This window comes from Rana temporaria, chromosome 7, assembly GCF_905171775.1.
Source record: "Rana temporaria chromosome 7, aRanTem1.1, whole genome shotgun sequence".
Classification (NCBI taxonomy): domain Eukaryota; kingdom Metazoa; phylum Chordata; class Amphibia; order Anura; family Ranidae; genus Rana; species Rana temporaria.
Window position 1 is genome coordinate 180,903,664 of NC_053495.1, and position 12,848 is coordinate 180,916,511.

At 45.3% G+C, this 12,848-nt stretch overlaps 1 protein-coding gene across 1 annotated transcript in view; it reads left to right on the forward strand.

Moving 5' to 3' along the window:
- SYDE2 (synapse defective Rho GTPase homolog 2) overlaps window positions 1–12,848 on the forward strand; it is an 83,720-nt gene that overhangs the window by 31,431 nt on the left and 39,441 nt on the right. The window contains exon 3 of the mRNA XM_040360563.1: window positions 8,049–8,663. Within this exon, the coding sequence (XP_040216497.1) occupies window positions 8,049–8,663 (615 nt within the window). The remainder of the gene's footprint in view (window positions 1–8,048; window positions 8,664–12,848) is intronic.

The window sequence follows — 12,848 nt, forward strand, 5'->3', positions numbered from 1 at the left end:
AAGTAGTACCATAAAGAAACAAACATGGTGCAAACCTACTTTTCTGACAGCAAAGATTTCACTCTTTTATAAGGTGCTGCTACTTGTAGTTGCTGACAGGGTCTGATTATGTAAATATTTTAGATTGTGGAGGAGTGACTGGTAGCCTGCCATAGAGATTTCAAACTTTTTTTTATTTCCTGCTATCTGTTTAATGATACTAAAACGTGCTTTTGGAAGTTAATTTGTTTTGTGTAATTAATATAAGCCTTGGCCTGTTATTGTGCATCAGATCTGTGTCCAAATTCAATCGGAATTGGTTCCCCGCGATTTTGCATTTATTTCTGTATACGGCGATTCTCTGTACAGGAAGTGAGAGCTGCTTTGGAAGTCACAATAGACCCAGTATGCAGCCGTACTAGTGGAAAATTACATGAGTTCAATGCAGTTAGTCTAACAGTTTTAGATTAGTTTAACTACGTGGGGGAATTTAGGGCCAGATTCACGCGGGAGCGCGCCTAATTTAAATGGCACACGCCCATTTAAATTGTCCCGCCTTGCACCGGAGGCCGTCGGCGTAGGTTTTCATCGCAAGTGCTTGGTGAATCAGGCACTTGCGATGAAAAATTGCGGCGGTGTAACGTATCTACGATACGTTACGCCGCCGCTGCCCTACGTGAATCTGGCCCATAGTGTTTAACCACTTCACCCCTAGAGGATTTTGCTGCCAAATGACCGGGCCACTATTTGTGATTCGGCACTGCGTCACTTTAACTGACAATTGCGCGGTCATGCGACGTGGTTCCCAAACAAAATTGATGTCCTCTTGTTTTTTTTTTGTTTTTTACAAATGGAGCTTTCTTTTGGTGGTATTTGATCACCTCTGTGTGTTTTTTTGTTTTTTTTTCTTGCTATAAACAAAGAGCGATAATTAAAAAAAAAAAATTACTAGTAATGGCGGCGATCTGCGACTTTTATCGTGACTGGGATATTGCGGTGGACACATCAGTGTGTCCTAGGGAGTGATTCTTACTGTGAGAGGGCTGCGCTACTAGTGACACAGCACTGATCGCTGCTCCCGATGACAGGGAGCAGACAATCGCTGTCTTGTCACAAGGCAGAACAGGGAGATGCCTTGTTTACATAGGCTTCCCTCCCATTCTGCAGCTCTGTGACACTGCCGCACATCGGGTCCTGCGGGCACGGTCTATATACGTCTATTTGCCTGTCCGTGCCATTCTGCCGACGTAAATGTTCGTGCGGCGGTCGGCAAGTGGTTAAGGAATAACTAAAGTGGAACCTTTTTGTCCTGATCACCATTCTCTTGGAATGAAAGGGAGCGTAATTCAAAAATTTGAGTTGAAATCTTCTAGTTGGAACACATGACTCCTCCTAACAACTACCTAAAACCGGCCATACATGGATCGAAATTCAGCTCGGCAGGGACTGGCCAATTTTCGACCCATATGTATGGGCAGACTGATTGTACCCAAGTCGATCCACCAATGGACTTGGGTACAACCAGTCTGTTTTGTTTTAAAAAATGTTTTATTACACTAGCAGTAATCATTGAGTTATGTTGGCCTGTATGGCTTCCTGGGGTTTTTCCCCTCCCTGCTGGCTGAACACAATAGCGCTTCGGGAGGTATTCCCCCCCCTATCAGCATGGACAAGTAATCTATGGGTTGCTTGAGACTTGGGTTTATCTTACTGTAAAAATGCTCTCGCCTCTTGCTGAGTCTACAGGACAGGAAGTCTCCCTAATGGGAAACAGACTGGTTTTGGATAAATGGGTCAGTATAACCCAAAAGAATGCACACCAGTGATGTCTTCCCAGGCAAAACTTTAATCGGCCAGCAAGCTTGGGGACACAAGGCCCTGCTTCCCAGGACCACTTGTGACATGTTTCACCCCCACAGTCTAAGTTAGAGTAATACTTTGTGTACTATAAAAAAAAAAAAGTTCATATATCCTAGATCACTAATGTCAAACACAAAGGCCCGTGGGCCAAATACAGCCAGCCAGGCCTTGTCATGTGGCCCTCCCACCCAGTTTTGCAGCCGGCGTGGCGGAGCACCATTCCACCACCTCCAGCTCTCACCCTCCACCCCCTGATAACCACTGTAAACACAGAAGGGAGCGCTTTGCTCAGTGGTTGCCAGATCTAACAGGAGAGAGAGAGATCCCTGCAAGGATCACCCCCTACACAGGGCGGTACTATAGCCAGGTAGGAGAGGGAGATGTGAGGAAGCTTTAGGGGGTGGGGTTTTGCTGCACCCTGTACACAGCACAGCCTTGAACTCTGCACGTAGAGCACCCCTAAACCCTGCACTCTGTGCACAGCCTTGAACGCTGCACGTAGAGCACCCCTAAACCCTGCACTCTGTGCATAGCGCGCCCCTGTACACGGGGTGCCCCTGAACGCTCCACTCTGTACACGGGGCGCCCCTGCACTCGGTGCACAGGGCGCCCCTAAACACTGCACTCTGTACACGGGGGCACCCCTGAACCCTGGCCAATCTCTGGAAGCTGTAAGTTACTGTAGTAAGCGCCACTACTACTGTGATTGTTTCTTCACTTCTTGTCATGAAGGTTGACTCTAGTACTGGAGGTGAGGGTAAATCATCTCATCCTTTTTTATTGTACTAACAAAGGTGTTCTTTTACAACAAAAAAAAAAAGATCTCCCCCTTATGTCCTGCACTATTACCCTCGCTGTTGCTGGGTTTGAAATATTCCCTGAAACTGAAATGTTAACACCAACAATGAATTTGGCAGTTTATTCCCCCATAGTAGCTAGAGACTTCTTCACGCTGAATAGACTTGTTTGTATCTCTGCCTCCCCTTCATTAATAGAACAGATCATCTAGTAACCCGGGGTTAATGATAAACCACCACTGGGAGATTGCTAGGCAGATTTCTGATGTGTTACAGTCCCGTGCAGTGTTTTTCATGGAATGCCGTACAAGTTAAAACGTGCCTGTGGTATCGTACCCATTGCCGTGTCAAAAGACTTTCTGTTAGGACTTCAAGGAACTTGTCTGGCCAAATTATATTCTGGCAGTGTTTAACTTCCCCAAGAATGTAAGGCTATAGCTGTGAAATGAAGTGTGCTCAAGGCTTGCTCAGTGTCTACACATTCTCCCTGTGTTTTTTCTCTCAGCGAAAGCTGCTGCGTGTATAATCCTCGCATTGTTCCTGGTGTGGACGGGGACAAGACTGCAAGTGAAGTAATGGGCCTGCTAGATGAAGGGCAAAAAAGGCTAGAATTATACACAGCTTATGTAATACAACATGGATCTCTCTCTCTCTCTCTCTCTCTCTCTCTCTCTCTCTCTCTCTCTCTCTCTCTCTCTCTCTCTCTCTCTCTCTCTCTCTCTCTCTCTCTCTCTCTCTCTCTCTCTCCCCCCCCCCCCTTTCCAAAGAATTTTCTGTTTAAACCACTTAACCTCTAGAAGATTTACCCCCCCCCCCCCACCTCCCTTCATGACCAGGCCATGTTTTGCTATACTGCACTGCATTAAATTAAAAAAATGTAACTTTTTCTTAAATTTAGGCCAATATGTATCCTGCTACATGTTTTTGGTTTACACTAACACTGTAGCATCTACAAACTATTGCATACATTTATGGAATGGTGTTTTTTTTTTTTTTTTTTTCTAATACTATCAATCTTAGACCCCTTTCACACTCAGCCGCTCATAGCGGTGGCGGTAAAACTCCACTATTTTTACTCCCGACGCTATGGGCACATTTCAGCCGCCAGCGGGGGGCCGAGAGGGTTAAAACCGCCCATAATGCGCTGCTGCGGCAGTGGTATAGCTGTGCTGTCCCATTGATTCCAAAAGATGCGGCTAGCAGGACTTTTTTTTTTTTACCGTCCTGCTAGCGCAATGCAATGCTCCAGTGTGAAAGCCCTTGTGTGAAAGCCCTTGGGCTTTCACACTGCAATGAATGGTGCAGCTGTTTAAGGGTGTTTTGCAGGTGATTATTTTTAACGTTATAGCGCCTGCAAAACACCCCAGTATGAAAGGAGGTCTTATAGTGGGACTGCAATATTGCAGGGGAAATCCTGGTGCTTTTGACATTTTATGGGAATCGGTGACACTAATAGTATCTGGCATAAATTAAACCAGGATTATTACCTTTTACAATAGCCATCCGGACCTAGGAGAACCATCATCAGAGGTAAATTATTTGTATACAGCAAAGGTCGAAAAAAAAAGTTTCCTGGAGTTGCGTTTTTAGGTGTTTTCTCATGATGACCATATATGAACATTTTCACTGTCTTCTTCGAAGCCATCGCTGGTACTTTCCATTCATTGTCTTCATTGGTACTGGTATAAGGCCGGCCATACACCGTTCGTATCCCGGCTAGTTCAACAGGAACCGCCCGGGATACGAACTGTTAATGGGCAGGCTGAATGAACAAAGTTGATCGATCAATAAACTTGGTTGAAACCAGCCTGCTGGATTCTCTTACGATTATTGCTATGGCTTCTTGTCAGGGGAAGCTGTCCCCGCCGGGAGAAGAATAATCATAAGAGAATCCTGCAGGCTGGTTGTACCTCAACTTGGTACATTCAGCCTGCCCATTAATGGTTCGCGTCTTGGCCAGACATTGGACCGGCAGGAGGGAATCGGCTGTCAGCACTGTCTGTGTTAATGGGGGAATGGTGCACATTTCTTTGGGTTGCAGGAAATAACTTTGCACCGTTTATGGCAGGTCTTATGCAAGGATTAGGCTGTGTTTACAATAGGGAATGCACCATGTTATTTGTGACAAGGTAGTTTAATCTACAGTTTTGTCAGTCGGCTTCATAATGATTAGACCATGTTGTCATAATTATAGGCCCCATAGGATAACACTATTTCGCTGCTGGAGCAGAAAAAAAAAATGCTAATGGCTTCTAGGAGCTTAAAAAAAATGCTATTGTGCATGGAGCCTGCAAAACTTGTCTCGCCAATAATAAAACTCTTGGGGTACTTTCACACCGAGGTGCTTTTCAGCGCTACAAATGGTGGCTCTAAAGCGCTTGAAAAGCGCCTCTCATGCTTCCCCAGTGGTGCGGTGCACTTGCGGGAAGAGAAAAAAAAGTCCTGCAAGCAGCTTCCCATTGAAATGAATGGGCAGCGATGCCAAAGCACTTCATAAACGCCACCACAAGGACGCTCTTAACCCTTTTTTAGGTTAAAAGCGCCCTGCTAGCGGCTGGAAAAAAAACTTTACTGTCAACGCACTCCCGTACAATAGGGAATGCACCACTTTATGACAAGGTAGTTTCTACAGTTTTCTTTGTCAGTCAGTTGATTAGACCGTGTTGTAATAATTCTAGGCCCTGTGCACATATCGACTTTTTTTTTTTGCTAGTGATGGGTAGACTTGGGGTAATTACTGAGTGAAGTGAAAAAAAAAAATATATGTGTGTGTGTGTGTGTATGTGTGTGTATATGTATATGTATGTGTGTGTATATATATATATATATATATATATATATATATATATATATATATATATGTGTGTGTGTGTGTGTGTGTGTGTGTGTGTGTGTGTGTGTGTGTGTGTGTGTGTGTGTGTGTGTGTGTATATATGTATGTGTATATGTGTGTGTGTGTGTGTGTGTGTATATATGTATATGTATGTATGTATATATATATATATAATTTTTTTAAGGGTTTTGGCAAAATTATAGCATATCTTTTTACCTTTTTCCTGCTTTGAGGATATTGCAAATCTTAGGCCTCGTACACACGACCGAACATGTCTGCTGAAACTGGTCCGCTGACCAGTTTCAGCAGACATGTTTGGTCGTCTGTACGGCCGACCGGACAAATGTCCGGCGGATCGGACAGGTTTCCAGCGGACAAATGTTTCTTAGCATGCTAAGAAACATGTCCGCTGGAACCATGTCCGTCGGACATGTTCGGTTGTCTGTACAGACTCACCGGACATGTCCGATCGGCCGCCATCCCTCGCATGCGTCGAAGTGATTTGACGCATGCGTGGAAACATTGACCTTCCAGGGTCGCGCACGTCGCCGCGCCATCGTCGCGGCCACGTCACCGCGCTGTCTGTCTGCGCGTATTTCTGTCTGATGGTGTGTACAACTATCAGACAGAAATCTCCGGGCGGCCTTGTCCGCTGAAAACGGTCCGGCCTCAAAAGCATATTCTTTCAATAAAACTGATTAAGCGGATAGTCTGTCTTTATTATATCCTCATCTGATTTATTTCAGTGTTAAAAAAATAAAAGCTTCCTCCTCTGCATATCTTTAGGGTCCATGAAACACTAGGCAGAAGAAAAAATGCCATGTACACGTGCTTATGTGCATTTTGTTTTGATTATTGTTATACAGCATTTATTTAGCAGCAACATTACAATTTTTCACAAAACACTAAAGAAATGTGCACTTAAATGCTTGGCATGCCTAAACGCCGCATTTAGGTGCGTCGAGCATTTTCTTTTATCTCAAAAGCTCTTCTCAAAAACGCACTTGTGATGGTTTATTTTTTATTTATTTTTTTCAGTCTGTAAATGCTGTAATGGGCATTGACACATTGGGGTTGATTTACAAAAGGCAAATGGACTATGCACGTTGCGAGTGCATTTGGTCCAGAGCTTGGCAAATTGGGTAAACCTTCACTTTACAAAGAATACCCAATCCATACAAGGGAAAATTTAAAATAAAATAAAATAAAACCAGCATCTGATTGTACATGATTGGATGATGGAAGTCAGCCGAGCTTCCCCTCGTTTACTAAACTCTGGAGCAACTGCACTTGCAAAGTGTCCAGTCTATTTGACTTTAGTAAGTCAACTCAGAGGCTAACAGAGTTGCTTCTACAGGTTGAAAGAAAAAAATGCCAAACGCCTGTATAAGCAGCATTTTGTATGCCCAGTGTACATGAGGCCTTTTAGCTACATTGCGTTTTCTAGCTTTAAAAAGCTTTTAAAAAAAAAATCTGGAAAAAATGCTGGATAAAAAACGCTGGTAACAGCTTTTTGTTGTAACATTTTAGGAGCATTATTGTAGTAAAAAGGGGGGGGGGGAACTTAAAAAAAAGGCTGCGGGACAGGAAAAAAAAAATCCTGCAAACGGCATCGTTGGAGCCCTGTCCATTGAAATGTATGGGCAGCGATGCCGAGGCACCTGCAAAGCGCTTTGGCAGTGCCACCAAATGGGTGCTTTTAACCCTTTTTTTCGGTTGTTAGTATGGGGTTAAAAGCGGCCGAAAAGCACCACTTAAACTAGCGGCGCTTTAGGCTCCATTCACACCTAGGCGTTTTTACGCCTGTAACGCGACGCGCACAAACGCCAGAGGGACGAAAAGTAATGAAAGGCAATGGGGATGGTTCACATCTGAACGCCTAAACGCCTGTAGCCTGTAGCTCAAAAAAGTTCCGGACCCTTTTTTGTCGCTCCTAGCGCGCGATATGCACGTATTTGAGCGTTTTTTTTACATTGAAGTCAATGTAAAACGCCTGATACGCGCGTATTGCGCGTAAACACGCGCTTGTACAAGCGTTTTGACGCCTGTGTTGCTGAAATCCCAGGAAGAGGAATAAAAAATTCCTAGGAGAGCAACAAGTGATGTCAGGGATGATCATTTTTCTTATTGGCTAATATGGAAAAAGACAAAGTACAAAAACGTCGAACGCCACTGTGCGAAAACGCGCATATACGCGCGACAAAAACGTCGGTAAAAATCGCCTGTAAAAACGCCTGTACGCCCTACGCCTAGGTGTGAATGGAGCTTTACTGTCAACGCCCTTACTGCAGAATGGGAATTATCTTTACTGCTCTGTGCAGACTACACTTGAGCAGCTCATATGATGCAGAGTGTCTGAAATGTTATGCAACTTGACAGTATACAAACTGGGTCTAGTTACAAGAAAATTACAATTAGAATTTTTTTTGGGGGGGGGGGCACAGCAGAAGTAGAAAAGGAATATTTTTTTTTTTTTTATGACATTACAATACAGAATGCCTCAGTGGGAATAGTGTATGATACATGATCTGTGGAATTACTGCTTTCCTTTTAATTCCATGTTTTTGTTTTTTCGACAGATTTGATTGAAAATGCTTATACAACCTCTCTTATTAAACGGGACTTTAAGATCACAGACGTTAACGAACATAACTTGCAGAGGAACCATATCACTGTGTCGAAAAAACGGAACTGGCTGACACAGAGCACTCACAGATATGAGTATAAAGCCATTTGTCAGACCTCCATTTCTTATCCAATTGGGAATAAAGACCCGGAGCTCCTTTTGTCCAGAACAGACAGAGATATTCCTGTTCAAGCACCTGAGACGGAAACCCTTCCCACCACTCCTGGTAGCCCTTTAGCTTTGCCTACCACTGACCTCACCGAAGAGAACGATGCCGACGATGAAGGAGAAATTTGGTACAACCCCATCCCCGAAGATGATGGTCCCTATATCTGCCCCAGTCCAGCATCCTCTAAGGTGGTTTCTGATCCAGGACAGGAGGTGCTCGAGGCACCGGGGAAAGCTGGAGGGGTTCTAAACACAGGGGACCCTTCACACATGTCTCCTTCCACTGAGAGCAATGTCGGAGATTCCTCACATTCCACAGACCATGGCGTGCAGCTGTGCAAGCAAAGGGTCGTGTGCAAGACTGCTGAAGACACCACAGTCAGTCGGTCCCCCGAGCATGGTAAGCAGGATTTGTTCTCCAATATTTTCGGTTTGTGGTTATTTGGTGCGCTTTTTTTCCCCAAACACACATACAGTACTTTCCATTATTCTGATAGAAATTGAGTTTAGAACCTCAGCTCTGCACAGTTTCACCATGCTGTTTATGTAAGATGTCTTGTGCCCCTGGGACCCCCATGAGTATGTACCCAGCATCCATTTTTCTGGGACTTTAAGGCCCCGTACACACTCGGCAGAATTCAGCCAGAAACTCGATGGGAGCCGTATTCTGCCGAGAAACCCGGTCGTGTGTACACTTTTTTTGCCGAGGAAACCGACGAGGATCTCGTCGGGCCAAATAAAGAACATGTTCTCCATTTCCTCGTTAGTCAATGAGAAAAGTTGGCTCGCCGAGATCCTCGGCGGCTTCACAAGGAACTCGACGAGCAAAACGATGTGTTTTGCCCGTCGAGTTTCTCGGACGTGTGTACGGGGCCTAACACTTTCCCAGCTTTAGACATAAGGCCCCATTTACGCTTGCCTGCCTTCATACATATTGTTAACATGCATTATGAACAGTGGCAGCTGGTGCTCAAAATTTTTGGGGGGGGCGCAAACGAAAAAAAAAATTGCAGCCTCACTGTGCCCATCAAATGCAGCCACTGTGCCATCAATTGTCACCACTGTGCCATGCCATCAAACGCAGCCACTGTGCCATCAATTGTCACCACTGTGCCATGCCATCAAACGCAGCTACTGTGCCATGCCATCAAACACAGCCACTGTGCCCTTTGTCGCCGCTGTGCCCTTTGTCGCCGCTGTGCCCTTTGTCGCCGCTGTGCCCTTTGTCGCCGCTGTGCCCTTTGTCGCCGCTGTGCCCTTTGTCGCCGCTGTGCCCTTTGTCGCCGCTGTGCCCTTTGTCGCCGCTGTGCCCTTTAATTGTCGCCACTGTGCCCATTGATGTCACTGACTGTGCCCTGTAAAGTGCCCCTTTCCCCCCCAGCCCGGCACTTACCTTTACTGGAGTCAGCCATCCACGTCCCTCGATGTCTTCTACCGCCCTCGATGACTGACAGGCGTCTCAGCCAATCAGGTTACCGGTAGCCAGATACGGCCAACCTGATTGGCTGAGACGCCTGTCAGTCTTATACAAGGAGCACATCCCTAGTGCGTTCCTTGTATAAGCTTCCGGGACCCGAGGGCTGTACTCGGAAAAGCCTATCAGAGCCATTGAAGCTGCCTGAAGCCTCGCTCTTTTCCCTCCTCCTCTCCGGCACCGTCATTGCTACTGTGGGCACCCAGCTGGGTCGCGATGCGCTCTCCTAGTGACCAGGCAATCTTCTAGGACCTGTGACTTGTCCCAGAAGATTGCAAAAGGAGGGACCGCCTTGGGGGAGAGGAGGAGTTGCCTAGGTGGCCAAGCGACGAAAGGAGGAAGTGGGACAGGAAGTACCTGTCAAAACCAGGTACTAGAGCTGCAGGATTCTGGCTAAAATGAGAATCGGGGTTTTTGTTTTTGCTTTTTTTCTTAGAAGATGGATCACAATTCTCTCACGGCGTGACATCATCCTTCACATTAAACAAAAAAAATTGGGCTAACTTTACTGTTTTTTTTTTTTTTTTTTAATTCATTGAAGTGTATTTTTGTACACGGTGCAAATACAGTGTGACATAAAATATTGCCACAATCTCCATTTTATTTCCTAGGGTCTGTCAATATATAATAATGTTTGGGGGGTTCTAAGTAATTTTCTAGCAAAATATTCTAATTTTTAACTTTTGTAAGAAACCGGTGTCAGAGAAAGGTTTAGACTTTAAGTAGTTAAACTTCCTGCATTTACACACAGAAGTTTTACTCCTTTGATCTAAGAAGGAAGAGTTACAATGTTTCTGCTCATCACCTAGCACAGACAATGTTGTTAAAAACTTGGCAGACTGCCAGAGTGAGCAGAGAAGTCTCTACACTTCTTACATGAAAGAATGGGGGGGGGTTTGAATTGAGATCGCAATTTTTTTTTTTAAACGATTGTGCAGCTCTACCAGGTCCCCCCCCCCCCCAAAAAAAAACATTTGGCATGTGAGGAGTGCCTAAAGCGTAAGTTCCACTTTTGGGTGGAACTCCACTTTTAATGTCTCTGTATTGTATGTGATGATGCCAAATACGTAGCCCACAGACCGGAAGTTTTGGGCAGAGGAGGAGTGCACCAGAGTGGGGAGTTGGGTTAGTAACGCAACCTGCACTGTACCCCGTAGACATAATGAGCATTTTACCCTTGCAGTGGTTGGTGGGAGAGAGGGGGGGGGGTAGGTTGTGCACTGCAAGGGTGGATTTTTTTCATAGTCCTGGATTTGAGCTTTAAATTCACTGCAGGGCCATTCTGGTCCATTTTTGTAGTTGGTTTTAAATGGCTTAGAACACCTCCTCTTTTGGAAGGCTGTCGTGTCTCTGTTAGGTGAGGTATCGGGAGATTTGAAGTGTAGCGGTACCTTTTGCTGTGAACTTTGTGGATGAATTGCCTCACAGTTCCTGCAGCCACAGACTTTGTGAGAGTTTTACTTCTTCAAGGCTCTTCCCAGGCTCTGTTCCGGCCTAAAACTGCTCCAACCTCCCCTTCTAACGCCTATACTACGTAATAGAGAGATGATAGTCACCGCTCCAATTAGGTATGTGGATGAATCCGTATCCCCTCAGAGAAACCCAGGTGCCGGCAATGCACGAAGCAATTGTAGAAAGAAATGTTTGGACAGCCGCACTCTGGAAAAACCTTCTCGGTTGCCTTTTATTGGTAAAAGTATTTAAACACCACACATCACAGCAAAGACAGGGGCATACAGCTGAAGTTTCGCACTATCAATCAGTGCTTACTCATAGCTCACCGTGTAGAAGTATGGTCACATGATCTCTCCAGCGGCCGGCTTCAAGCCAGAGAAGAGAGTGCCGACAACAGATGGAGTGCCTAGGCAGTGACATCATCCATAGGCCTACTATGCGGCATCCTTTTTCGGCTGTCCCTCCTCTCACCTGAAGCCAGCCACTAGGAGACAATCATGTGACTGGACGGGAGTGCACTGAGAATGGGTCAAATATAAGCATCTTCTTTCTACAGGGTAATTAGTATAGGAGTCAGAAGTGGGATGGGATCAGTTTTAGGCTTAGTTAGAGCCTCAAATTCCACTTTAAGATTGGGTAAATTGTTGAATGACTGTTCACTTCATAGCGGTTTTCTGATGGTCTTGGCTCATTGAAGTATGTAGTTCCCCTGTCCAATGGTGGAATGTGTGTTTTGCGTTGATTAAAGTGTCCATTTTTTTTTTCTTTAAAAATAACATAATGGTTTTGCACAGAGCAGCCCAGATCTCACCGGCTCTCCTGGCCCCTCCATCCTACCGAGTGCCCACACAGCAAGCAGCGTGCTATGGGGGCAGGCGAGCCGCTGCTCTGTGTCCATTCCGACATGGAGCTGCAGTTTCTCTCTCTCTCTCTCTCTCTCTCTCTCTCTCTCTCTCTCTCTCTCTCTCTCTCTCTCTCTCTCTCTCTCTCTCTCTCTGGTGCCACTGTGCCGTCTCAGCCAATTAGAATGGGAGTCCTGGGCAACCAAGACACTCCTGCAACATCGCTGGATCGAGGTGGGCTCAAGTAAGTATTAGGGGCTGTGAGGGGGTTGCTGCACACAGGTTTTTTTACCTTCATGCAAAGAAACCTGACTTTACATTACAACCAGTTTAAAGTGGAGCTCCACCAAGAAAAAAAAAAAAAAAAAAAAAATTTTTATACATACCAGAAGTGCCTGTTGCTAAGCAGATTGTCCTAATCTGGCACTTCCTGATCCGCAGTCCGTCTTCTTTCTTCTTCTCGCGCTGCCTCCCGGTGAATGGGGGAGCGGAGTCTTCTGGGACCGTGTGTGTGTCCCAGGAGACCTCACCCATTCACGTTGCACATTATACTCGAGTATATACGCTAGTGCAATTGTGACAGAGATAATTGAGTACTGTCCATCCGTGATACTTTTTTTATTTGCTCTAACATATAATTTTTCATGGACACACCCCAAAAGCTCGTCAATGAAAAATGATATGTTAGTGCAAATAAAAAAAAAAAAAGTATTACGGACAATACTCCATTTTCTTTGTTTTTAATGCGAAAGATGTTACACCAGTCCTAGAATCATTGGTGTCCAGCCTTCCTTAGTTTAGGACTATTGGAAGG